General features: G+C 34.5%; 1 protein-coding gene across 2 annotated transcripts in view; it reads right to left on the bottom strand.

The window, feature by feature from the left end:
- ASCC3 (activating signal cointegrator 1 complex subunit 3) overlaps positions 1-26,496 on the bottom strand; it is a 252,139-nt gene that overhangs the window by 41,618 nt on the left and 184,025 nt on the right. For both annotated transcript variants that reach the window (XM_030235642.2, XM_050973217.1), the window contains exons 30-34: positions 24,746-24,888; positions 14,674-14,811; positions 14,450-14,570; positions 10,886-11,018; positions 8,180-8,305 (exon numbers count right to left, since the gene is read on the bottom strand). In XM_030235642.2, the coding sequence (XP_030091502.2) occupies positions 8,180-8,305; positions 10,886-11,018; positions 14,450-14,570; positions 14,674-14,811; positions 24,746-24,888 (661 nt within the window). The remainder of the gene's footprint in view (positions 1-8,179; positions 8,306-10,885; positions 11,019-14,449; positions 14,571-14,673; positions 14,812-24,745; positions 24,889-26,496) is intronic.

The following is a 26,496-nucleotide window of genomic DNA, read 5'->3' as shown; positions in this document are numbered from 1 at the left end:
AATTTAAACAAACATGAAATCTGATGATTTACTGAATTGTTAAAAAGCAGAATAAAGAAGGCAGTCATTGCTCATTTAATTCTGTCAAATACTGTGGCAGAAATTGACTACTGAGATTGTGCAATGATGAAAGATGCTCCTTTGTTCTACCTGTGTTGCTTTACTAAAATTTACTGCTGTTATGATGTACTCAGCATTCCCACTTGAAATAACCCTACTGTAATCGAGAGTGGGTTCTTTCAATGCTATTTTGTTCAGGTGAACAACAGGCTGCAAAAGAGCATGCTGAGATTCATTTTAGCCAATTTTACAAATTACTGCTGCACCTGAGTTGTTTTTTTTTAAAAAGATCTCAGATTCTTTTTTAAGAACCTGGAAAGAAATGTGCATCTGCAGAATGCAATTCATCTGAATTCTACTTCAGGATGAGGTGAAACGTAATCACTGATTAAAAAAAGAAAACTTTAGACAATCAGTTCAGTTGTGGATGCTATATCTGGGCAGATGAATTCCATTCTCTGAGTTAAGTTCTACATCATTTACTGTAACGCTGCTGTTTGCAAATTTCTAAAGATGGAATCAAATTTTATCAAACAATAAGGAATCAAACATCCTTACATAGCTGCTTAATTTACATAATCTGATTTGCATTATTATTTTCTTAAACACAGTTTTTACCATACATCTCTTTAAATAGCAGCAGCATAACCAAAAAAGCCTGAATGCTAAATAGCAGTATTGCAACGTCCTAATATTTCCCTCTTCCTATTAATTCCAAATTATGGGATTAATTCTCTCAAGCTTTGAATATTCACTTATAATTGGGTAAAGTTGGAGTAAACCAGTACTATCATAAGAAAAAGTTTTAAAAAATGTGTTCTGATACCAGCCAGCTACATGAGACAACAACAAAGCACAGATACACAGCAGCAGAGTATTCAACTCTGTGACTTTTTATATGGGTTCATGCTGGGATGATCTGAAATACTTACAAACACACCTATTGTCCAAAACCAAACCAAACTAACAGAAATATTTGCATTGAATTACATATTTTATGTAGTAGCCAGCCATATATTATCAGCTTCATGCAAAGAAAACTTATTTATTGAAAAATTATTCTAATAGAGTTTTTGATGCAACCTAATTTTCATTAGTGTCCTTTTAAATTAAGTGATACAGTGATAATACAAAATGATCAAAATTTCTACCTGCCCATTTTATTTGCCTGACATCACCAATCACATTTATTTTCTGGTTATTAGCAGGAATTACTTTGTCAAATTTTGTTTACCTTCTGCAAATGATTGAGCAAATTAGCTAAATAAGTTGTTTAAGGAGGTGAAAAAATTTTCTATTTTATAATACTAAACCACTAATGATTCATTATTAATTATCTTAAATTGAACAGAATACTTCTCAAATGCTTATAATTAAGGCACTTTGTTGTCATGGTATTCAGACTTCCACCATATAATTTCAGCACCTTTATTTGCAGTACCATAACATTCATGATGAATACTGATAAAATGAAAAAAAGGGACATGGGCAACACACTGAAATTCTTTCCTGAGAATGTAATTTAAGTCACCAATTCAAACAGGTTTGTGCTCTTATTCTCTGCCTAATTTGCAATATTTCAGTGCAGTTAACTGAAGTTATCGTCTCAGAGGAATTTATAATATCTTTTAAATTTTTTTGTGAATTTTATATTTCCTGCTTTGTAGCGTGTAGTTAAAGGAGTGAATATGTAGCTGCCTAGTGGAAATAAAACAATGTAAAGAAAAATCTTAAATGCTTTGTAATCTTGAGTGAAGTGGTACCAGTATGTTTTAACTACTGTCTCTAATGAGGCAGATATAATTTTGAGCACACCCACAGGAGCTTCTTGGTCATTCAGCACATTTTCCCCTAATAAAAATCAAAGCCATTCATCTTGAAAGACTGTTAAAATCATTAGTGAAAACAGAGGTATCAGGACATTAGATTTCAATGCTGAGGAATAAATGCAAGTTGAATTCTGCATGTTGGTATGTTCCAAGTATAAAAACTGCATAATACGTGAGTTCCTCTACGAAGCAATATTGCCTAACTATTTAATTACAGATAAAGAATAAAAACAATGCAGTTTCATGCTCACTGCATTGAATCATCTAGTCATTAGTTCCCCTTTGCTATAAACAGACAGCCTACCTTTTTATCAGCACACCATTTCATTTATTTCACAGTGAAGCCCAGTTTCACAATAATTGACTTGTCAGAAGCTCTAATTTATGAGGCTGGGCTCTGTAAGCCTTCTCCTATATTGGACTCAACCTGCACACAAGCAGGGTTGAATATTTACAATGCTGTTAACAGGTGCTGAGTTGTTTAATGATTCTAATAGCCAGAAGCGTACTGAGAAAGCCAGCGGGATCACAATTACAGGCTGTTTGAACACAACAATTACTCGTCCCCTGAGAGGTGTGAAAGTCAAAGGCAGTTTTATCCTAACAGCATCTAGCACATGGGCTAGACAGGCTAACTTCCATTAGTAGTCCATAGGGAAAAAGCAGTAACAAACCCCTAGGTATCATAAAAATTTACAAAGTATGTAAAATTTAAACAATCAAAAGCTGAAGGAACTTTTTATTGTCTATTAAATAACATATTTTAAATCCCAAAACCTTGTAGAGCTTAGCAAGAACAACAAACTGTGAAACATGAACTTATTTCTCTCATCTAAGGAAGTGTGGAATTTCATCAGCTGAGAGAGACAGAGAGACGTGCAGGAACATAAAATGTAGATGAAGTTACACAAAACATTTAGGATTTAATGCGAATGGTGGCAATCATTTCCTGTTTAGCTTATGTAAACCTGACCTGAGATCTCTCTGGGAAATTTTTCATCAGCCTTGAAATGGTCCTGCTATAACTGTCAGTGCTGTGGAGTCATTTGTTACAGCACCATGTTTTTTATGTTCAGATTATACGGTGGTAATAGTGACACACATAATGAAAATTGGTGACAAGAGTCAGCCAAAAAATATTAAAGAAGAAACTTGCTAGTCAGTAGGTCTTTTGAAACAAATGCATGAAACAGCAAATCCACAACATGCACTTGATAGCAAGAAAGTGTGCTTTTACAGTTTTTGATTTTACAGTTCTGAAAGCAGAATTTTGTTATTAACAAGTATGGGGGAGGATAGATAGTAATTTTTTCTAGGTCCCTTTACTGCAGTCATAATTTATATTTACTTTCATCAGCTTCAGCAGCTGCCATCTCCAAATAGCACCATGGAAATGCTACAGAGTATATGGCACAACTGATGAATCTTCATAGCCAGAGAGAGATATGACCTTACGTACCAACTCACTTCTGCCGTTAAGGCATTACTGACTGACTCTGGAGTCCGTGACTGGCTTGCAAAAAGGCATTACAGAGTGCACAAATGCTGCAGACAGTAATGCCACCTTGTATTTTACCTCTATCATGTTTTCCTCTATCCATATCTTTGCATATGTCAGGTGGGAGAAACAGACACATTGCTATCTTTAATCAGCTTTTAGTATACTGTACATTGTAGTCATTTAAGAGGAACAAAACCAAATTCCATTCCTCTGACATCAGCAAAGTATTTACCCTCACATCATGCTTCTGATTTTCAAGACAGGTTATCTCCCAAGATGCATTCATGAGAGATGAGAGGTCATAGCCAAACATAAATTTGCTCACATATTGATAAGATTTTTCTTTTTCCTATCATATATTCTAACATAATTTTTCCAGGTAAATCATATCCAAGAATAGGAAGAAAATGATGTGAATTTTCTTTCTGAATGGAGAGATGTTGAGTCTTCAGCTTTGTATTCTCACCTAAGATTGCAGCAGACTGGGAAGCAGAAGGCAGTTCAAATACTCAGCAGCCTGGGGCTTCCCTGTCTGACAGACTCAGCAAATCTTTTTTTGTCTGAATATTTGATAAAACTATACTGTGAACCACATTCCTGTACTTTTCACATCACTAATGACCTAATAATGTGACCCTAATAATTCTGAAGAATAAACTCTAGTTATTAAATTCATAGTAATGCCTATAGGTGTCATTTATTAAATATATACACATGCATACAGTATCAGTACATGGATATAGGTCTAAATGTCATTGTAAAAAGAAGAGTCTTTTGGTAAAGTCCTTGTGAAATATCTGTTTACCAGTTGAAATTACGGTTATTGGTAATCACTGCAGTACAATATACTCGCACATTCTAGCTTCTGTTAGTTTAGCTACTGTAAAAATTTTCCATTTTATCTCTTAATCTTAGCTAATTTAACTTCATAATCTCCTTTCTGACACACTTCCAAATTAACCCTAAAATTCTGAATAACTGTGATTATGTCACTGAAATACATAGGTATTTCAATCTGACTGACTTCTGCCATGATATTACCTGCCATCATAATAGCAGAAAATATATTGCACCAGTATATAACCATAATTTGTATTCATATGTTTTATTCACATGCTCAGCTAATCATAATGAGAAAATGAAATTGAAAGTAAAACAGAAATGTATGATAAGGGCATCATCAGTCTGAGACTATAATTTATGCTGTATTATTCATTCACTCCAAAAAACTTGGCAAAACCGATAAGGAAAAAAAAAACCCTCAATAATAATTCTCAGAATGAAATAATAAAGTATCTTTTTTAAGGCTTTCACAAGGAATTTACATAGAAACAGGTTTTGTAAGTGTGCACATATACACTGATGCACTCTCACACATAAATACATAAATAGCCACATACAGTTTAATAGGAATGTGATGTGTGCTCTTAGGATATCTAAAAATTAACTTTCCAAATGAAAGCTGATTCTGCTTAACTTTACATATGTTGTAAATTTTTATTTCTCTTTTACTGCACATGTATCTGGAAAACATCATAACCTGATTTACAGAAAATGTTTCTCATAGATATTTCTCTTTTATAGAAAGTCACAATTATAATATTTTATAAGGGTAAAAGAATGAAATACCCAAGGCATTTCAGCCAAGGAATGGAGATAGATGAGCCTGTCAAAGTAGCCCCTTGCAAAGAACAGGGCCCTTTGCTATCTGTGTGATATGACCTTGACTAAGTAAAGAACACGGTGACTACAGCTCCATGTGGAAAGGAGTACATGTTGTACTACTTGGCCGAAGTAGTACAGGAACTGTGAAAAGCTCTGCACTTAGGATTAACTGTTTTGAGGGAAGGGAAGAACAGGGAAGAAACTCTGGATATGGAGACTGAAACACTTTGATAAACATTTTGTTTGGACCACACCTGTCATTCATGTGTGACTAGTTGTCATGCATCTAAACAAAAGCAGCACTCAGCTACCCTTCTTGCCCAAAGCAACAACTCCATTACACCTCTTATCTAGACAGTTATAACCCATTCCATAGAGTTTGAGAGGCAGGAGTTTATCAAACAAGAAAATTAAAATGGTTTCATGAAAAGAAGTATTGTATTTTAACATGCAATGATTTTCCACACCATTAAAACAACTTTTAACAAATTATCTCAAGTTTGCCAGGAAAACTTTCACGATGACTTCATGTTTAGAAGAAACCTGGATACTTAGAGGAAAAGGATACTTGGATCTCTATCCCACAACAAAGGTAGATTTCCATTATTTCAATAGTACAAATTGCAGGCATTCAGTAAGGCATTTTATGATACCGGATTGGAATAGGATGATCCTACGTTTGTTTATGCAGCTCTAATATACAAGTAGCTAAAACTGGCAATAAATGAGAATATAAATCTTCTGCATATTATCCCCATTATTTTGGGGATTTACAGCATCACATGCAATGACTTTTATGCCAAAGAATCCCAAGGCATTTTACTAATCATGCATATGGGAATTACTTATTCACCACTAAGGTACAATCACCTGCTGTCTGGAAAATAGGTCTTGTTTCACAGTGGAGAGAAAGTCAACAAAATTGCTTTGGGGCAGGACATGATAAAGAACACTTCTGTCAAGTGACAAGGAATGGGTATTGCCTAACCATCTAGACTGAAAACCAGCACTTGTGCTCTTTTTTTTTTTGAAAAAAAGAAAAAAACCCAAATGCTAAAATCTTTGGATTATTAAGAGCCACAAATATTTTTTGTTTGATAATATCAATCATTTCATTTGCTCTTTTATGGCACAGTAAAACTCCGTTACCATAATGCAACTTTATTCAGAGTTATCTCAACATTCACTGACTTCTGTTTGTAAAACTCTTCAGTTTTCCTTGCATATATCTCATTCATGATTCTGACCATGCTGGAACTGCTTGCTTGGCTTCCAGAAGGTCTGAAAATACCACAGATAACAGGTCCAAGAAAACTACTAACTAAGTTTAGTAACTTTGGATGAAACTTAATACTGCAATCATGTCAAAGAATGGAATGGAGTGCACATCCGTTACATTTGTGCTTGGCATCTAGAAATGATTTGACAAACTGCTTGACAGACTAAATAATATCCTACATTTTTTTTCCCTGCATGACTAAGTACAGAAGGAATGCTGAGTACCTGTGTGGATAAAGAGCTCAACTTGTCAACTGTTCCGACCTGTGTGTGTGGTGTTCCAACGTAAGACTCAAATTTCATTAGAAACTTCATTATTCATTCCTATCCTGCCATTAAGGGCATGACTAGTCAAAATCTGTTCATCTTGGTTCTCACTACAAAGACTCTACATCTCATAATGAAGTTCCTTTTTTTTTTTTTTTGCTGCCCTCCACACCCCCCAACTTTCTTCCCACCTCAGAGTAGCAGAACTTTTGCTTTGAAGTTGAAATTGAGATAACTCCAGATTTAGCTGTCCATGACAATAAAGAAACTGCTGAGAAAAACTGACCAGCAGTCAACATGCCAGCCTCATACTCAGGTGGAAATCTTCTTTTATATTGGGAAGAGATTGCTATAGAAATCAAACAATATTTCTATATTCCACACTTACCTTTGGCCTGTACGTTGTGTCTTAAAAAAATGTACCTACCACAGATACCACATGACCAAAGCTTACCAAAACTAAATCAACTATAGCACTTTACCAAAGCAATTCAAGAGCAAGACATTTTCAAGTAATAGTACTTATTCTTTATACTAAAAAAGTATAAAATATAACACTTAAAAATCATAATTTAACTCAGAGAAGAAATACCCTTCCCATAACTGTATGCATTGAATCAGTTATAAAGTAAGAAAATTGAAAATGCTTTCCTTAGGAAATGCTCTGCATTTTTTATTTTCCAAGAAGACTAGATGGAAATTGGGTTTGTTGTGTGGGAGATTCTCAACATAGGACTAGATGCAGAATTAAAAACTAATAAAAGACTAAAAAAGAAATAAAGGAAGTTATTTTATCATCTGCAGGGTCCCAGCAGCACTTGCCTATGAAGTACCTGGCAGAAAATCTGGCCAAATGCTATGGACATTAACCTGACTTCAGAAATACAACACACTGGAGTACATCGAGAAATATTTAGTGATCTAAACAGTTAATTCTTTATTTGCCACATTATTTTAGTGAGTGAATGATCACATGACAGGTAACACACCATTTACCCAAAACAGCCTTGTGGCAAAGGCAGGCTGTACTGGTGGAACAGCTCAGAATGATCTGCATACCAGCTGGAGCTAGCCAGGATGATAGCAATCACTGAAAATATTGCACACATGGTTTCACCAGGGTACCCTAATGAAAGCAAACGTTATCACAGAGAAACAGCTGATAGTTATTCTTTCAGTTATTAGGAAAGTCCAAGTCTTAATAAATTTTCTAAAGAAAACTGAGCAGAACATATCAGTGTGGTAGCTAAAAAAAAGGTATTGCATTATAAATACAATATGCAAAGGAATGTGGTAATCTGGGATTTTATTTTAGGGATGCTGATGTAGCCCCCTCAATAAGGTTATTTTACTGCTGTAATTAAGTTGTAAAGTTATCTGCCAAAAAATGCATTTATATTTAGAGTGAAATTTATAAAAAATATGTGCTCATGAGTTTTAATCCACATGTGGGCCAGCAATGCTCCTGCACTGGAGACTATTAAGTATTTCTAGGCTCCAACAGCAGACAGATCACCTTTGGATCAACTCTAACCTCAAGTTACCTTGAGATTAAATTGCCTTTATATTGTATACTCACGTTGGGTTCATTATGAGTCGACGGAAGAAGTAAGTCCAGGTGATATAATCCATTGCATCCTGCTTAGATGTAATAGTTCCAGCAGCAATTTCAGCATTCAAGTGGTCAGCCAGCACCTCTAACAAGCTGAAGAACAGGAAACAAAAGGATTTAGCTGACTTTACAATCACAAAGACAGGTAATATATTTTGTAGAGTTGTCCATTAAAAGGTTTATTACTTTTAATTTGAAAATATTATATATTTATCTTCCAGTAAAAGGGAAGAGGGGAAGAAGGAGGAATGTAATTGCAAGGTCAGTCATCTTCTTTACATGATAGAGGAATGAAGCTCAAATTATTTTTTGATTGGACCAAGAACGCACAAGTTTAAATCATTCATGGAACATATTCAGATGGAGCTACTCAGTGGTAACTTCTGAATATTGTATGTTGACCATATGATCATGCTGATTTAATCCCATAGAGAATCATATGGAAAGACAAACAGGAAATGAAACAGTGGCAATAGCTTAGCTAATACTTGACAAATACTTCAGGGCTATTAAAATTACATCAAAACTGCTTCCCCTGGATTTTGCCTCATCTTCATCCAAAAAAAAACAACAAAAAAAGAAAATAATAAGAGCAGCTACTTTTACCCAGAAACAGAATAAAAAAAGCAGGTTAAAATGATTCTTAAAAAATAAAATATTCAGTCATTAAACAGAACAAAGACCTCCATTAGGGTATCTAATGAGATCATGCCTGGCTACAGTTCAATCAGAGAACAGCAAATATCCTTAAGGTTCAACTTAATTTTTCTTGTATTATATCCTTTTTCTTCTCCCAATGTTCTTTTCCTGTTGCTAAAAGTAAAGAATAATCTGGCATGAGTATCTGCTTTACTGCTCTGTACTGGTGACTGCATGCTTCTAAGGGTCACAACTGCAGGCATTCTACACAGATTGTCCAACAGAAGCTGGACAGATGATTCTATTGCTATTCCACAGTAATGGATTTCTGGATTTTCTTTTGTTTCTAATGTGCTGTGTTTCAGCTCTCCATAATCAGGGAGAGCACAAGGATTGTTATGAGTTGAGTACTCAAGTCTTACAATTAAATATGTAAACAATGGCTTTTAGAAAAAATTTAATTAAAAATTATGAAGTTTACTTTTACAAATTGGAAATACTACACAAAGCTGATAAATCTGCTCTTTGGTAAAACAGATAGGCAAGCATTCCAAAACTAAAAGCCCCCCAAAAATCCCAACCAGTATCCCTCTGAAGATATGAAATACTGGATCATAAAAGAGGCCAAGACAAACCTAAGTTACATGGTTTACAACCTACAGAGAACTTAACAAGGTTGTTATTAATATGTGACTCTTCACATGCAAATTTATCAAATATTATTTTTTATAATAAAAGATGGAATATTTCAGACCTACAAAGTAAATACAAAAACACAGAGTTACTACTAATATAGAGAATTTATAGTCTTCCAAACATGAACAAATGTGTGATTACTACTGTTATAAGGAAGATATTATTCCTTTCTTTAGAAACACCACTTCCCAAGGAATAGAGATATTTTTTAGTTTATGCTAATGCCATGCAGTCTGGATATATCATCAACATTTTAATCAAACCACTCTTTGCACTTATTAGCTATCATTTTGAAGAAGATGACTACTAGACTTATGTGCTAAGTGTAATTTCTATGTTAAAAAAGTGTGGTTTCCTAAGGAAATGAAGTATGTGTTTCCACATTCTTTGTTTGCAAAAATTGTATGTCTGTCTGTGCACCACAGAAATGAGGTTTCAAATACACCAGCCCATTTCAACTACATTTCAAAGGTGGATTGCACTCTCAAACTCCAACAAGTTTCCTGAGCAGATAGAGGTCCCATTATCACTTATGTTGCGGGATTAAGTTTCCTTAGGAGAACAATACTGTGAATTCTTCGCCACTGAGAAAAGCTTTCTGTAATGTTCATGCTTTATTAGATGTCTGAGCACTGCTCCATGAAACATTCTTCTACAGGAGACCAATGTAATTAGTTTGGCTTCTCATTGAACAACTAAGTGTATTAAAAATATCAAAACCAAGGTACAAATTACATTATGCTGGACAGCAAACTTTGCATCACCTAGGTTCCAAGAGACTGTAAAAAGGTGCTGTTTCTATACTTCTCACAGAAGTCTTGAAATTTCATAGGGAAATATATGTTAAAACTGTATTAGTAAGAGTTTACCCCAAGTAAACTTGAACTTTGAACTTTTTGAACTTTATAGATTTTTAAGAATGTGATATCTATAGTGATACAAATATTCTAGCTAAAGAGTGCTAGAAACTCACATTGTTTTCTTCCTACTAGTAACTTGCCACAGAATTTCAAAGAGGGTTTTGAGGATCATGGATAGTTGTCCTAAACACTGCCCTTGAAGAACAGTTTGTGCTTTCACACGTCTGAGACAACACCCCCTAAATGGAGAGGCACTTGTGGTATTATTTGGGAATAACGAGCTCAGCAGCGCTTCAAAACTCATGGATAAAAGGATTTTTCTACATAAAGATGGGTGATTTCTTTTTTTAAATTGTCTTCCTCTTGACCCCAGTGTTTAGGACTTATCCAGCACAAGAATTTTGTTTCCATTTCTTCTATCCCTCATTTATAGTACTGCTTATAGTTTGATCAGCTTTTCTGATTGCTTTATTGTTACCTTGATTCCACTGGGAAAGGTTCATAAAGGAATTTTTTGTAGAAGTCTTTCTTAATATCATGAACCAGAATGACAGCTTTTCCTTGGTCATCGAACTGTGGTCTGCCAGCACGCCCCATCATCTGAAGCACATCTGCCAGAGAGACAATAATGTATAAACCAAATATTTGTTTGGATGTATAAACAAATGTGTTAATGTCTGTATAATGTCCAATATAGATTTTTTTGCATTATTTTGGCCTTGTATGCCCTATTGGCTTTGACACTTCTAAGCTTTTTTTCCATCTCAGATAAAATGATGATGAACTTCCTTCTGTCAGAGACAATCTTCTTGTATACTTAAAGACTGCCCATTGCAATTGAATCTAGGCTTATATCTAATATAAATTGCCTTTACTCTCCTTCCATTCCACACTCATCCCTCATTTTATCACATGCAATTAAAGATGATGAGTAAGCGAACTCATGAAGGGTACAATTACAATTGTCTAGAATTTCCTAATTTTCAAATGCTTGACTTCACACTTACACAAGTTCCTCATGTAGGCTTTTCTGCTGGATATGATTTCCCAGGTTTTGAGTATTTTAGAGATAAAATGGCATAGGTAATTTCTAATTACTGAGCACTATGATATTTACCACTTAAACAAGTTATATTAGTTATTAGCACTGGAGTAGAGATGGTTTCATATTGTATATTATCCTTACATCACATCATAATATACAGATTTAAAAGCTGGTTCAGGCACACTACCTACACACCATTACTTGTAAATACTAATTAATGACTTCAGTAAACATTGAAAATACTAGTTTAAGCAATACATGCTCAATTTGTACCTGATCCCAAGGATAAGCATGCTTATCATGTATTTGTTTGTCTTCTCTTCATTTGAGAAGTGCATATGCATAGAGCTCTGAATCCTTCTGGTACCTGCAACTGCTGTTTAACTTACAAGAAACAATGGAAAGCAATATCTAATTTTTACATCTTTATTTTACAAGTTTTATTGTTTTGTGTGTTTTGTATGAGCTCTATCATACCTGCCCAGTACGTGGCTTGCAGCACCTGGCATTTTGAAATTATTTATTTGAATTAAAAATAAGTAAGCTTTTGGCCCAAAGCTCTGCTCAGGAAGGAAAATCCAGAAAGTAAAGAATGGGATACATCAACTGACCATAACAGGAGAAACAGACAGCCCAGCTGTGAGCTTTTAGTAACACATTTTCACTTGTGCATAGAAAGCAATGTTTTTTATCAGTTTATTTCCTTTTATCAGGAAATTGTTAGCTTGGGAGTGACATTAAAATGTAGAATGAAACTAGTTTAAATCTGTGCTTCTGAATAGGTGTGTGCACAGGAGGGTGATGAAACAACTTCTTGCTATTCTGTGTGGTGAATTAAATTGTGCATAATACCATATAGGAAATGGACTTACCAAAAAGCCTCAGGAAATTATTTTTGCCAATACCCACTATGTAATTATTCAAACTCAATATTTTCTTTACTGACTATATGTTGCTTGGCTGCTTTTAACCACTGGACTAAACTCCTGAAATATTAAATATGATCCAACTGGCTGACTAAATAAATGACTGTTAACTGAGAAAAAGTCCTCCCCAAAACCTCTGACTTCAGTCAAAGAAGCATTCTTGCTTATTTTGAAATTGCTGTACACTCCAGAGTGATTCATTCTGCCCTCAGCTGTTTTCTTGGAGCCAAATGCATTCCTGACACAGAAAGGTAACTTTAGTAGGGAGAAGCCAAGTAATATCATGATGGAACATTGAAGGCATAACTTGAGGGCAGCATTAAAGACAGTATTGTGAAACTTTTGGAAGTATTTCAGAAAGAAACTAATTACATTTTCATTTTATTGCTGCGGCAAAACTGTACTACCTATCCACAGAAGTTCCAGATGCATAAATACTCTTTAGAAAGTTAAAAATAAAAATGCTTTAGGCAAACCACACCACATGTTTCTTTATAAAATAAGGAACTGCATTTTCTGTTTCAGTGCAGACAACAAAATCTGAACGCTTCCATCACAGATGGTGGTATTCCATCCACCCCCTCCCCTTACACAAGGCTCACTGAAAATTCAGGAATTGAACAACACCAGTGTTGAAGTTACCTGAATTAAAAATGGTAATAAAGAGTGAAAGTATCAGCATTCCCTGAAGCCTTTGCGTGAACTCGTACAACAGATTCCCACAACAGCACAGTAAGTCTGCACTGTTTATGGAGTCTCTGATTTCTTCTAAATATATTATTTTTCTATTACAGATTTCTGACAGTGCCATGGACCCAACACAAAATTTAAAACTTGCGTTGATTTCCTCCCTTGCCACTTTTCCCCACTCAGTCCCAGACGATCACGGCCGCTCTCCCAGTCGGCACGAGCGCGATTCGTCTCCGCTGCAGACACTGCTTCCACTAAGTTTGAATCAGCCAAAGGCTGTCACAACACACAAGTGTGCATGGCTAAGATCCCAGGTCAGGCCAGAATCTTTGAAAAAGAGAGTTTGGTCTGGAAATTGATCCCGAGTTTCCTGCAGAGCATTAACCACTAAATTAAGCTCTATGATGGGTTACTTGAAGAAGTAACCCCTGTAGTATTTTCAGTTTGAGCTTTTTTTATGTTACTAAGCTTCTCTCAATGAAAAGACAGCACATGGCAAAAAAGATGCAAGCTCTGTATTTACCTAAAAAATACCATTTAGATTGTCCTTAGGTGTACACATCGCTAGCCTAGTATGGGAGCATTTAAAAATAAACTTTCTCTTCAGAAAAGAAAAAGGGAAAACAGAACAGGAAACCTGGAATAAATTTAGCTTGTCCTCATTCTTCAAACTTAGTACTGTCCAGACAAATATTCTCCCTGCCTGAACTCTAAAAAAAGTTCTTCCATGGTTCACGTTCTTCAGCTTGCTGAAAACACTGCAGAACAGTTTATGAAAACTGGAGTTTACTGGAGTTAGAAAGCAACAAAGTCTGTATCACCCAGAAATTCAAATATTAAATTAAGGTGCTTATTTCTGAAGTATCCCTTGTATCACTGAAGATACCAGGCCAGTTAGGGTTTTTCATTTACTACCAACTGACTATATATACATTTTATTTTCTCATATGTGTGTGATTCAACTGTTACATTTCAAACAATGGCTAAGTTTACTGTTAAAGATTTGTTTCTATTTAGAAAAGGTTTAAGAAATGAAAAAAACCTCAACGCTTGAAAAGTTCCTTTTATACAATTACCTAGTTAACTAGATATAAAGCCTAGAGACAAGGCTTTATACTGTCCCTTTAATTGTTTAATGTCTATTTTGGGTGATACACATTAAAGGAGTTTAGAATGAAAAAAGATTTGTGAAACAGAAACACTTTTTTTTATGGCATAAAATCTTAAGAGTTTTCTTACAACTTGCATTAAACAAAGAAAAAAATCCTTACTTCATCTCTCCTAGTCTTTATCCAAATTCAGTTACTAAATAATTCAGGTCATTTGCATACACTTGAAATACATTTCAGTATTTGAACATTTCCATAATTTATGTGAGTACCTGTAATGGGATAATCCACGTAACGCCTTGTTTTTCCATCGTAGTATTCTGTTCCTTTAACAATTACTAAATGAGCTGGAAAATTTACACCCCAAGCTAATGTGCTTGTGGCAATAAGAACCTAAGACAAAAAGAAAGATTAATGAGGTATAGGTAACAAAAAGCCAACTTTTAAAATTCCATGTAAAACTCATTACAGCAGGATTCAAAAAGAACCCGTGTACCTGGATTTTGCAGTTCACAAACAATTCTTCCACAGTTTTCCTGTCCCTTTCATGCAGACCTGCATGGTGCATGCCTATTCCAAAAGCAAGTGTCAGCTTCAGATTAGAATCTCTAACAGTGACTATAATGTCATTCATCTGTAACAGAAAGAATAATTGCATGCTTTAAAACAGATTACTAAGAAATTTTAAAATTTTAGGTTTCTTATCTTTATTTTTTTGTTTTTGTAGCAATGATAATTTGCTTTATGCTGTTCATACAAGCAGGAAGTCAGAGCCTTCTTCAGTCTCTGAAAAGACTGGTTTTGTCCAAAAAAAACCCTATAATAACAATGGGGGTAGAATACAAAATGCACATGACATTATTGACATGCTAAGTAACACAGACAAGGAAATGAAAATGCTGAAAATATCTTGACAGGTCTGGCAAATACTGTGCATTCTGTTCTGTGTTTGTTTAATGCAATCCCTAGTATCAAAGGGGTTAGGACTGGTATAAAAACACAGCAAATCCCTGCAACCAGTAACATAATAACAGTCATGAAAAATAAAGTTGGCTCTCTCTAATGCCTTTGAACATTAGAACATTGAACATATTCCTCAGTTTGATAATTTTGCAATTATTATTCATCAAGTAAGCTTTCTATTTACAGGCTGAAATGCAAATTAATTTGAAAAATTTTTTTGAGTGTGAGTTTGTAATTTATAGTCTCAAACTCAGTAGTGAAATCCAACATCTATTAAGTGTGTTCATTTAAAACTTTCAGAAGTCCAGATAAAAAGCTATTTTTATTATTATTACTAATTATTTCAAATCTGATGTCAATGACTCTTGGAATTCTTTTTACTACTATAATTTTAAATATCTTTTTTGCCTTCATTTTCAAGTCATAACTTTGATAATAAGCTTATTTATTTTTGTAGATGACCTCTGTGAAAAGCCTCTTAGTAAAAACGAAACTGTTTTGTTAAGTGATTCTGCCCTTCAAAATTATTTGTATTGTTTTATTTCTAAGGCCATTTATTATTTTATGGGATTTTAATATAATTATAGCCAGGAACTTTAAAATTTATGCTCTTATTAGTGGTTTCCTGGTGCCACCAGCAGTGGCATGATGATATTGCATACTTAGGGCAGAATCATTCATGGTCATGGGAGGTATAGCTGAGGTTAGAGAAAAAACAGTAGTGCAGAACAAATTAGTCAGGGTAACTGAATAACTTGGACAGTGTTCAGCCTCATCTCAGACTGAGTTCTCCAAAGGACTGAGACATGATAGTGGCACATGACTACAGTGATATTTTCATTTCTACACAGGACTCAGGTGTTTCACGTCTCATGTTCAAGATTGTAACCTCTTTAAATATTTCCTGTGTTTTATAATTCTCAGACCTTAATGTGAATAAGATGATTCACATCTCTAGACTCAAGTACCATGCTGCTACTATTAAAAAAAGAATCCTTAAAAGGTACCAGAAACCTACAGAAAAAAAACCTACAGAATATAACAGCCCATATTGAAGATTTTAAAACAAACAAACAAACAAACAAACAAACAAACAATATTTTGTAAATCAATAAATTTTGTCAGAAAGAGTAAATTGCAAAGCATTTAAAAAGTCTATTTGTTGAAGTAATCTTGACTAACAGAACCACAACTGATGGCAGTAACAGGGAAACTAATTAAAACAAGAAATTGTTCAGCTTTTGACAGATCAATTAATTTCATCTGTCAATAGAAGCTCCTAAACTTTGTTTCCCCTCACAATGCAGTTGCCTGGATGTTCCTGAGAGTTCCCTCTACTGTAAGACATGGAAGGTTTGTGGTATAAACTGATCTAGCACATATAAAAGAAAAGGGTGCTTACAAGAGTGAAAGGGTCCATGAAACACTGAAAAGAAAGGGAGCAGAAAGGAAAAAGCCCAATGAATTGAGAAGTGAAGAGGGGATAAGTCCATTTAGGAAAGTGAAGCAAGAAGCAGGGTAGATAAGTCAAAGAGAGTTAAGAGACGAATGAAAGGAGGATGTGTTAAAGGATAAAGTTTATCTATCTAGATACAATCACCAAACCTTTGATTTCTCGAGTCAACATGTAGACATGTGACTTCAGTGTAGACAACATGAATTATGACCCATCTTAGAGAGTTTTTCTTTAAGACTAAAAAAATCTGGATAAAATGGGAACACATATACTGTTTTCCCTACAATTATGACCATCAACATACAATACTAAAAATATTATCCAACCTATTAATGATTTTTTTACTGCAGGTTTATTAACTGGTACTAGTACCGCATAGGCTCCTTATGCCTACGTACACACTTTAAGAAATAATAACTATATGTATATATTGAACAGGAAATTAGGATGAAAAAGTAGAAAAAAAAATTGGTAAATATGTGAAAAACAAAAAAAATGCATTTAGATTTTAGTCAGTTTCTGCATTCAAGAATTGACAAAAGATACTACATGGCTGAATTTATTTTTCTTCTCCCCACCAAGAATCAGCACCTTATGACAGCTATGTCTTTAACTTAAGGGAACAAGCAAATTCCAAAGACATTAATTTCATTATTCACATCAAAAGAACATGATAGTGGGAAAATAATGACTCTAAACCCCCTTTTCCTCTAAAACAGTACAGGGATCAAATTAGCTGATTGGGATTAGTCTATAGTGATTAGACTGCTCCTTCAGCACATGCAGTTTTACACTGGGAGCTATTTCCAGTACACAAACTGAGCTAAACCTTTCTGCCATAGAGTTGCCAGCACAAAACATCCTAATTTCACACTGCTGGGAATTTATTCAAAGATGTTCTTCTTGCTTTTACAATCAGTGGTGGTTATTTTTTTTCCCCTCTGACTCGTATTACAGCGGCGGCCTGTGGTGCTGTTAGTCATACCTGCAAAGCAGTGTAATTTACCACAGGAAAACTAAAGAACCCTTAGCAGGAGCACTGGCACATGTACTGCTATCCTGTCATTTTAGCAGCAGGGAATCCTAGTCATTTTTAGCTGACCCCTTACTTTCACATAAATCACTGTAATAAACATAACTCTTTTACCCATAGGCACAATCCAAGGCTTAAAATTCTCATGACAATTTATTTAAAAATGTAACTCCCTTATGTCAGTGTAGTGTAAGAATATTATAACTTTCTATTTAGAAATAATGGCACAATTAATAGGTTCATTAACCAGAAACAGACACAGCACTGTGACTATAAAACAAATCTAACATTTCTGAATTGTTATGACTCAATTACTATTTATCTTTCTGAAAACAACTGTCATGTAGTTTTATTCACAAAAGGATAAATGAAATCTGTGTTATCTTAAAAACAGAAAAAAAAATAAACTATAAGGAAATACAAATTGTACTGGCATTAAAAAAAACCCTGTACCACACCAATGAAGGGAGCTTAATCCCAGGAAGGGATTTTTCCCTGGACTCATACACAAGCAGGATCAGGCGCATGCTGAAAGGCTTGGCTATCTTTCATAGCTTTTTTTTTTTTGATGAAAAATTAAAATATCTCCTGAAAACCAATTTGGGAACCTGGTAGCACAGCAAAATATTTTAAAATAAACTTTATTTCTACATTCTCTATTTTAATTTCTAAACAAACCAGATTTTTGTCAAACTACTAAGTAGTCATTTTCTTTGTTCCTGCACATATGTAAACTGTTGAACCATTTACTTTAAGCTAATAGAACTTTTTTTTTTATATTTTAAATTTATTATACTTAAAAAGCTTTTGTAGAAAGATAGGATTCCATTTAAGCAGATACATTACCCTGTGCCTGAAATACATTCCAGTCAGAGTATAATTCAGCAAGTCGATGACAATGCTGGCTCCAAAAGAAAGGAGGAGACCAGATTGGACAAGAATGAGCTAACAGATTGTGCAGCCCAATTCTGTCCCTTTGAGTGTGATATATTGTTTCAAGATGCTAAAACCCCATACTTTCTCAAAGCATATCTGTTGTGCTGGTTTTCCCATTTTCACAGAATCCTCATTATTAGTACTCTCTACTCTTTTCAAAGCACGTCAGACTCAGACCATATGCCACTGAATAATGCTTATCAATTGTCTAAAATGCCCAATAGAAGAAAGATCTGCCAAACAAAGGAATCGTGAAAGTTATGAAGTCTTTTACAAAAATAATTACATATTTCACATCTGCTACAGATGTTAAGTGAAATAAAAACATCTCCTTGTTATAACTAAATGTTAATTTTTATGACACACTTTTGTGTCATAAAACCAACATCTTGTAGAAGGAAGTTGAACTTTTATAATGACTGAAACACTTAGAAATCATTCTTGAGTACCCTCCTGATCTTTAAAGGCAGGGGAAAAAATCTTACAAAATTATTTTTGATGAAGAATTGGCTTATACTACAGAGCTATGCCACACAGAACAAGCTTCCTAAAAAACCTCAAAAAATATTATTCAAGGGACATTTTAAAATGTGTTTTAAACAGTTGAGATATATTATTAGATCATATTTAATAATATATAATAATACAGTAAAGAATAATAATACAATAAAACATTTAACACTAAAAGACACATTTAAATGACAGCAATATGCCTGTTCATGACACAGACCACATTCATCTATTCCTGTTTTATAGCACAACATTACCTCAAAACATTAACATGGAGATAATAGGCTGTTTGATTTAAAGGTTAGAGAAGGAAAAGCCATCTTTTGTCTTTCCAAAAATTTTTAAGATTTTTTTTGTTGGTTTGGAGTTTTTTCTTTGTTTGCTTTTACTAACGATGCAAACTGACTATTGGTAAAATTTAATTCCCTTTCACACATACAGCTATGTGCATTTCCACAGTGCACAAACACACGAGTACCAATCCATAATTATTGCACACGTGTTTATACACTCACATGTCTAAACTGGCAAAATCAGGATTGGTCTGATTCATTCTTCTGGAGTCAATGAATGTCCTTCATTCAAGGGCCCTTCAACTCTGTGGAAGCAAACTATTGCCTGATGTGGATGCTATTGAATATTACCACAGGTATCTTTGTGCTAAAAGATATTCGTTATTTCTAGAGGTTTCATAAAGAACAGTCTTAACAAGATGCAGATGGCCAAATGATGCACAAAGCAGAATGCAAAAACCATTGTGGTTAAAGTTAAAACTATGTACACTGGTACATTTCTTCTCCCTCCTTGCACTGTAGATATTAAAGAAAAATAAATCCAAGTATCTGGACAGGGAATAAATTTTTAAAGAAACCCCACCAAACAAATAAGAAAACACCCTGCTTGTCTGCTGGTGAGAACTGCATTCTAACTTCAAACAATAAACCATAAATACTACTTTTGTACTTTTGTTTTAGGTTAAAAACAAAAGGCTATAAAAACATTAGAGAAAAATAAATAAACTGAAAACTTGATTCTAATAAATTATGTTGTAAAAAGATTGCAACATTTTCTGCCACCACAGATGCAGATGCAATTTGTGACAGAGAAGGACTTGCTCCTCTTTAGTCAGCTCCTAATGTAGAACAGTATAATGGATCTTACCCAAGCTGACCATCAGAAACTGGTGGCACTGTCTGTCTCCAAAACGATAATCTGAGCTATTGTCCCTTTTAACAAGAGAAGTAATGGCTCACAAGCTTGAACATGACAGTCCTGGCTGACAAGTCCAAATTAGAATTTTAGCTAGTAAATGTATAATTAAAAATCCTCTAATGATTATACAAAAAAACCCAGGCTAAGCATAACATTTTCTTTTTCCACAGGCATGCTGGCATCCAAGAACAAGAAAAAGAAACGAAGAACCACTCTATTTACAGATGCAGTCTCCTCTTTGAGATGCACTGCCCATTCACATTTCCGTCATATGCACCTGTGCCTCAAAAGCATGACCAGGACAATCTTTACAGAGTGATGTCTAATGAAGAGTCCTTGCTATTATTGCAGATGGCAAGGAAAACAACAGCTTCTGCTGTTGCATCTTCAGTCTTTGTTGAAAAATAAACTCAGACTTGGGGCACATTGTAAGAGAGAGAAATGTTAGAATGCATATGGACAATGCAACTTACAGAAAAATTAACAAACATCATGAAGGCTCTAAAGGGAACTATTCCTTTTATCCTAGAGACTGCCCACTCATACTCTGGATGAACTGTAGAAGTGTTGCTTAAATCCTGAAGAATGTCCGCATGTGCAGCTGGAAAATGTAGGGGGTGGGCTTTAAAGCACCAGCTACAAATCCTGCTAAGTAGGTGATTTCAAACATCATTGGAGACTTCTCTGGTAAGACTAAAGTACATGTATTGCATCAGGTCTTTGAGTGGCCATTTCTTCACAAAAAAGCATGCATAGAGCATGAAACTTAGTTGGATAGAATCTATGAAACAAATTTAACTATTTTAGTGCAGCAACAGTCCCAGCAGAACTGCAAAACTGAGCAATATGAGAAACAACAATTTTCATTAAGTTCTGGCCAGTTTTATGAAGATTGACTACTGTCTCAACTTTCTGAATACCTTTCAGCTTTCTGAATATTGTAATGGGTATGAGCCAAAACCTGCATATCAGACATGAAATTCAAGGAAAATGTTCAGGAAGAACCATTCCCAAAACCTAATGAAGCTGCCTATAAGATATCTATTTTTCAGTAGATGCCTGTATAACAAAATTCCTTCTTGACCATAATTCAGCTGCACCTGTTAGATAATGACTCCCTTGAAGGAAAGAACATCTTGCATGATTCCTCCAAGATCCAGGCATGTTGTTATCTACTTTGGTGGCAACAGTTGAAGGGTTGTTTCTGTATGTCACTTATACATCCAAATATGTTTTCCAGAAGGTTCATGCAAGTTCATGTCATTTGAAATATAACTGATTGATATGCTGCCTGAATTTGATATTTGGAGCCGGGTGGCAAAAATGGAAGTGGATTTGCCTGTTATCTGAGAGCACTGTGAAAAGCAGCCTGCAAGTTTGTGAACAGAATCATTCATCACAAGCTTCAAACAAGAGCCTGGTTTACCACCACAGAGAGAATCTCTACAGAGAAGATGAGTGAAGCCAACATGATGGCATAGCTGATAAACAAAGATCTAGTATAGCTTACAACACATTAACAAAGGATCAGTACTGGTCTCTGCTGCATTCCAGTCTCTTGCCCACAAGGCCTGAATCTCTCTGATACCACCACAAAGAAGAACAAAGAAAAAAGCTATTTAATGGCTGTAAGAATCTGTCTCTACCTCAACATCAGTCCTTTAGAAGCTATTATGGATGGCATTGTTTTAGAGCATTTCAAGAAACCTTAAGAAATCTACTGGGAAGAAACATAAACAGATGAACTTTTAGCCATCGTGTAGCAAACCCAATTACATCATTAAACAAAACTTCCTAATGAGTTCTCAAAGGAATCTTATGCCAGCCAAAATTAATATTAAGCATAATAAGTATGATGTATAATAGGGCTGACTGAAGAAAAATGCCATGGTCTGCTATACAGCTTGCTAACTTTCTATACACCCATGAAAAATCTCTTGTATCTCAAAATACTTCACAGTTAAGAATTACAACTATTTTGAAAATAAAGTAATTTATCTGTAACTCCCCCTAAAGGAAGAGTGGTTAGAAAAAAAAAAAAAAACCCAAATGTGAAAAACTGACAGGAAAAAAAAAAAAGTTGTTTAAAAGACAACAAAATTTAATTATTCTGACTGTTCCATTTTAATGCCATATTGAGAAACTTTCCAAAACTGAGAAAATTTTCAAAATTTAAATTTTGGAAAAGGGCTTAAGATATGGAATGCCTGCTATAAAGTATTTAGTAGTTCTACTTTTCAAACTTAAAAAATTTATAGTGGTCTGGAGAGAATTTGGTCTATTTCCTGTCTAATTCTGACTTTAATATTACTCGAGATTAATTTTTTAAAATTAAAACCCCCAAAATTATGATTAGTTTTTATTATTATTAGATTATAATCAAAAAATTGGGTAGGATATATACTATGTATGCAGCACTACAAGAGCTTTGTCCTTTGCTTCAATGTCAAATGAACTCAGGCTAATCATGCTCATTTAAAACACAAAACTAGAAACTAGTCCCATAATTGCCCAAAGAAATGTCCACTTGAAATTGTGGGTACTTCAAACAGAATTGTGTTCTGCATAATAGTGGTAAGATAAAACAACTTAGAACTTAATCCTCAGTCTTTTACATTTACGTAATCAGAACTGAGTAACTTGGTAGGTATCTCATGCTCCAAACATTCAGCTTATTAATTCCAATACAAATCATATGCAAATGTTATTAAACTAATAAATGCAAAGTCTGCTTGTCCTTGTTGGCTCCTATTTCAAAACCTTCAGAGGCTTATTCTGAAACATGAAATTCAAAGACTCCTAATAGAAAACCCTTTTCCAGCAAGTGAAGAAGCTTCACTTACAGTTCTTTCCAGAATAGCAGTGGCTCCCAGGACATGGGGAAACTATTCATATTAACGCAAATAATTTAGGGCAAGCTGCACAGTGCATGTTCTAATTCTAGGTGAGATTACTGCAGTAAGCCAGTACGAGGTACTAGAGTACTCTACTAAGTAATAATAACAATTTGGATATGAAATGCTTCTTCTAGGTTCAAGAAAACATGAAATAGAGGCTGTACAGCTAGAGAAGCACCATCAAGTTGAGACATGCTTTAGTAATAGTGATTTAGTAGCCAAGACAGCCATTTTCTATTTTAAAATCCATCCAAAACAGAAAGGATAAAAATGTTATGCTTTATCTCTGGGAAATCCCATTTTATTTTTTGGCAAAGAGCAAAAAACCACAAATAATCTAATCTAGAAACCTATGCTTTTGGGTATATAATATTTATAATTGTATAATATTATATATAAATGATCTATTTATATGATATATTTATATTCATATTTATATGACATAAAAATATCCATACAGTATCCAACTTGGATTTTATATTTATGATTCCTGTGTTTTGCTGTGTTTTGATCCTATGTTTAGATCACAGAAATTCCTAGTAGAAGATTTGCAATAATTAGAAAAAGCCAGTTTCCAAAATCTAGTAAACCTGAGTATCGATCAGAAAAACCTGTTTTGCAGCAATGACATACTATAATCAAGACCATTAGTGCAGAGTAAAATAAATAATACTGCATTCAGAGCAGGTGCTGAACTGAGTGAATTAAATGTAATCTGGTATACAGTTTCATGAAAACAGATAAAAGAGCATATTGAAAGGTTGTTTATTATTTAGCCATCATTCATGTTTTGGTGTAAACAAAAGAAGATTTAAAAAAAGACGAAAATGTAATTAAAGATTATATATCTTGAAAAAGAGTAAAAAACAAGTCTTTCTGCTAGTATTGCTTAACATCTAAGTGTTTGACTTTGCAATCTTTAAATTTAAAAAAATATCTTGGCAGAAGGTTTCTTTACTTTTTTGTATCATTGATTTATTTCATTGATATGCAAGACTGAACCATTGCTAAATGATTGGTTCTGCAGTATATCTACCTAGGAATATAGATGGATGCATGTATATACATAGGTACATATATTCACACAGATATATACGCAAATACATATACATAATGCATCTTATGAGAAGGATGATTTTTCTCTTAAAACACCGAAAGAGATTTGGTTTAGATTTCAGCTTAACATCTATAAGTCACAGATGTCCAGCTGTAAACTTTAGAGAGCACTAGCCCTCTTTCTTTTAGTCTTTGTCTTATCTTGGTATCAAAGACTTGCACCATGTGATATATGTTGTCTGGGACCATGGAACTAGCATTAATAAGATATGCAGGAAAAAACAAAGATAAAAGAGTTTGTGTTCTGAAGTTCAGCTCTTGCACAGACGCTCCTATAGCCTTAATGCTGTCACTACTTTTAATACACAGGGAAATTTAGCATATGCACAACTCTTTCAAGATCTACCCTCAAATGACTCTTCTGTTTCAGATGTATTTTCTTTTTTCAAACAAACATCAGTAAGATAGAAGCAAAGCACAAATGAGGAAGGTAAAATGATTCTACCTCTCTTTCATCCATCTTCAGCCATTGTTTGGGATCATCCTCTGTGGCCAAGAAAGCTATGAGATCTAAGGCAGTAAGCCTTGTCTGACGTCTGGATGACACAAAAATAAGAACAGGCTTGGCTGGAGAATGACTCCGAATTGCTGTTGAGCAAAACAGAATTTGAGAATTAGACCCTTTAATGACAAAAATGAGAGTTTCTCTTTGCAATCCCATGAAAGCTGATAGCCCTCCCTGCAGATGACATTGAAGTAAGTCTACTGAGCCTTTATACTGCTGTATGGATACAACTGAGGGGAGAATACACCGCCTCTGAACCAAAGGCCATAAACCTACACTTAGCTGAGTCTCAATTTCCCTTCAGCAACTTCAGTGAGCACTGTCAGCTAATTAAGAGAACTACTTATGGAAAAAAAACCCAAAAAACCACCACAAAATCTAGGCAAAATCAGGCTTGTGAAATTCACAAAATCAGGCTTGTGAATTTCTCTATCTCAGTCTAATAAGTATGGTAATGTTTTTTCTACACTGTTGGGGTACGTTGTCTCAGACTCAGTACCACGAAGGTCTAAAATTTGCTTTCTGCCTGACCCAGAGCTTGAACTGCATAAACTCATGTCAGCCTACAGAGGATCTCTTCAATCTACCAATATCAGAAAACGTAAAAAAAGCAGAAAGTGACTATTCAATAGCTGCTGTGAAAGTGGGCATTACAGTACAAGAGAACTTGGTTTCTGTGCCAACTAACTAGTCGGATATATTTAAACCAATTATGATATATTTCAACCAATTAGGTTTTAGGACTTTTTCAAATAGCATTTTCTTGCTCAGCCCATCTTTGAAAAGTTTCAGGTTGCAGGGAAATTTTTATGGTCTCAAGAATAAGTATTGCCATGAAAATGCTAAAATAACCTTGACTGTATCATGTCAAACAAGTCAGGAACAGAGTGTGCAATAAATCATATTTATACATATTTCCTAACATCAACAAGCCCTAGAAGCACAAACAGGTGTACCTAGAATTTCAAATACTCTCTCGAAACCACTTATAAATCCCCATTTGTGTGTTTTCTCATGTAATTCTCATTCAAGCAATTAAATTTATGTATTGTTAATTTCTGAAAACTATTTCATACTGCCCACCAGCACATACTATTCTGCAGCTCATGAACAGTACCCAGCATGTGCTCCTGCATATATACACACGCAATGCAGTTGTGAAATTATTGAAATAGGATAATTCATGTCTATTTATATCTTACAACTATATATGCCAATATATCTAAATATTTTAAAAGACCAACATCTAATGGATTTTTGTTGCTCCAGGAACAGGTGTAGCAGAACAGTCCAAGACAGATTTATTGTTCATTAGTGTTTTTGTACAATGCTCTTGTGGAGGTGTAAATAATCCGAGCTGTCAAGATTGGTCTCTAGTCCACAATCAATACTTTGCTTCTGTCATAGGGCTAATTAAAGCAGCTAAAAAGTCCCCTCACAAATGTCACCTCACAATCAACAGCAGCTCACACCACAAAATTTATTTTGGAGGTTATTTTTATTTGATATAATAAATATTCCTTATGTAACCAAAACAAAACATGCTCAAATAAAATACAAGAGAGCTTTTCTTAAATCTATACTGCTTGCCAGCTTGGTTAAGAATAAAAAATTGGAAACAGAAGCATATCTGGATGCACTACAAATTTTGAATTTTATGGTTATTGCTTTGAAACTAGAATTATAGCAGG

Source organism: Serinus canaria, chromosome 3, assembly GCF_022539315.1.
Source record: "Serinus canaria isolate serCan28SL12 chromosome 3, serCan2020, whole genome shotgun sequence".
Taxonomy (NCBI): Eukaryota; Metazoa; Chordata; class Aves; order Passeriformes; family Fringillidae; genus Serinus; species Serinus canaria.
The sequence above is the reverse complement of the archived record's forward strand: the minus strand, read 5'-3'. Positions and strand labels throughout refer to the sequence as shown.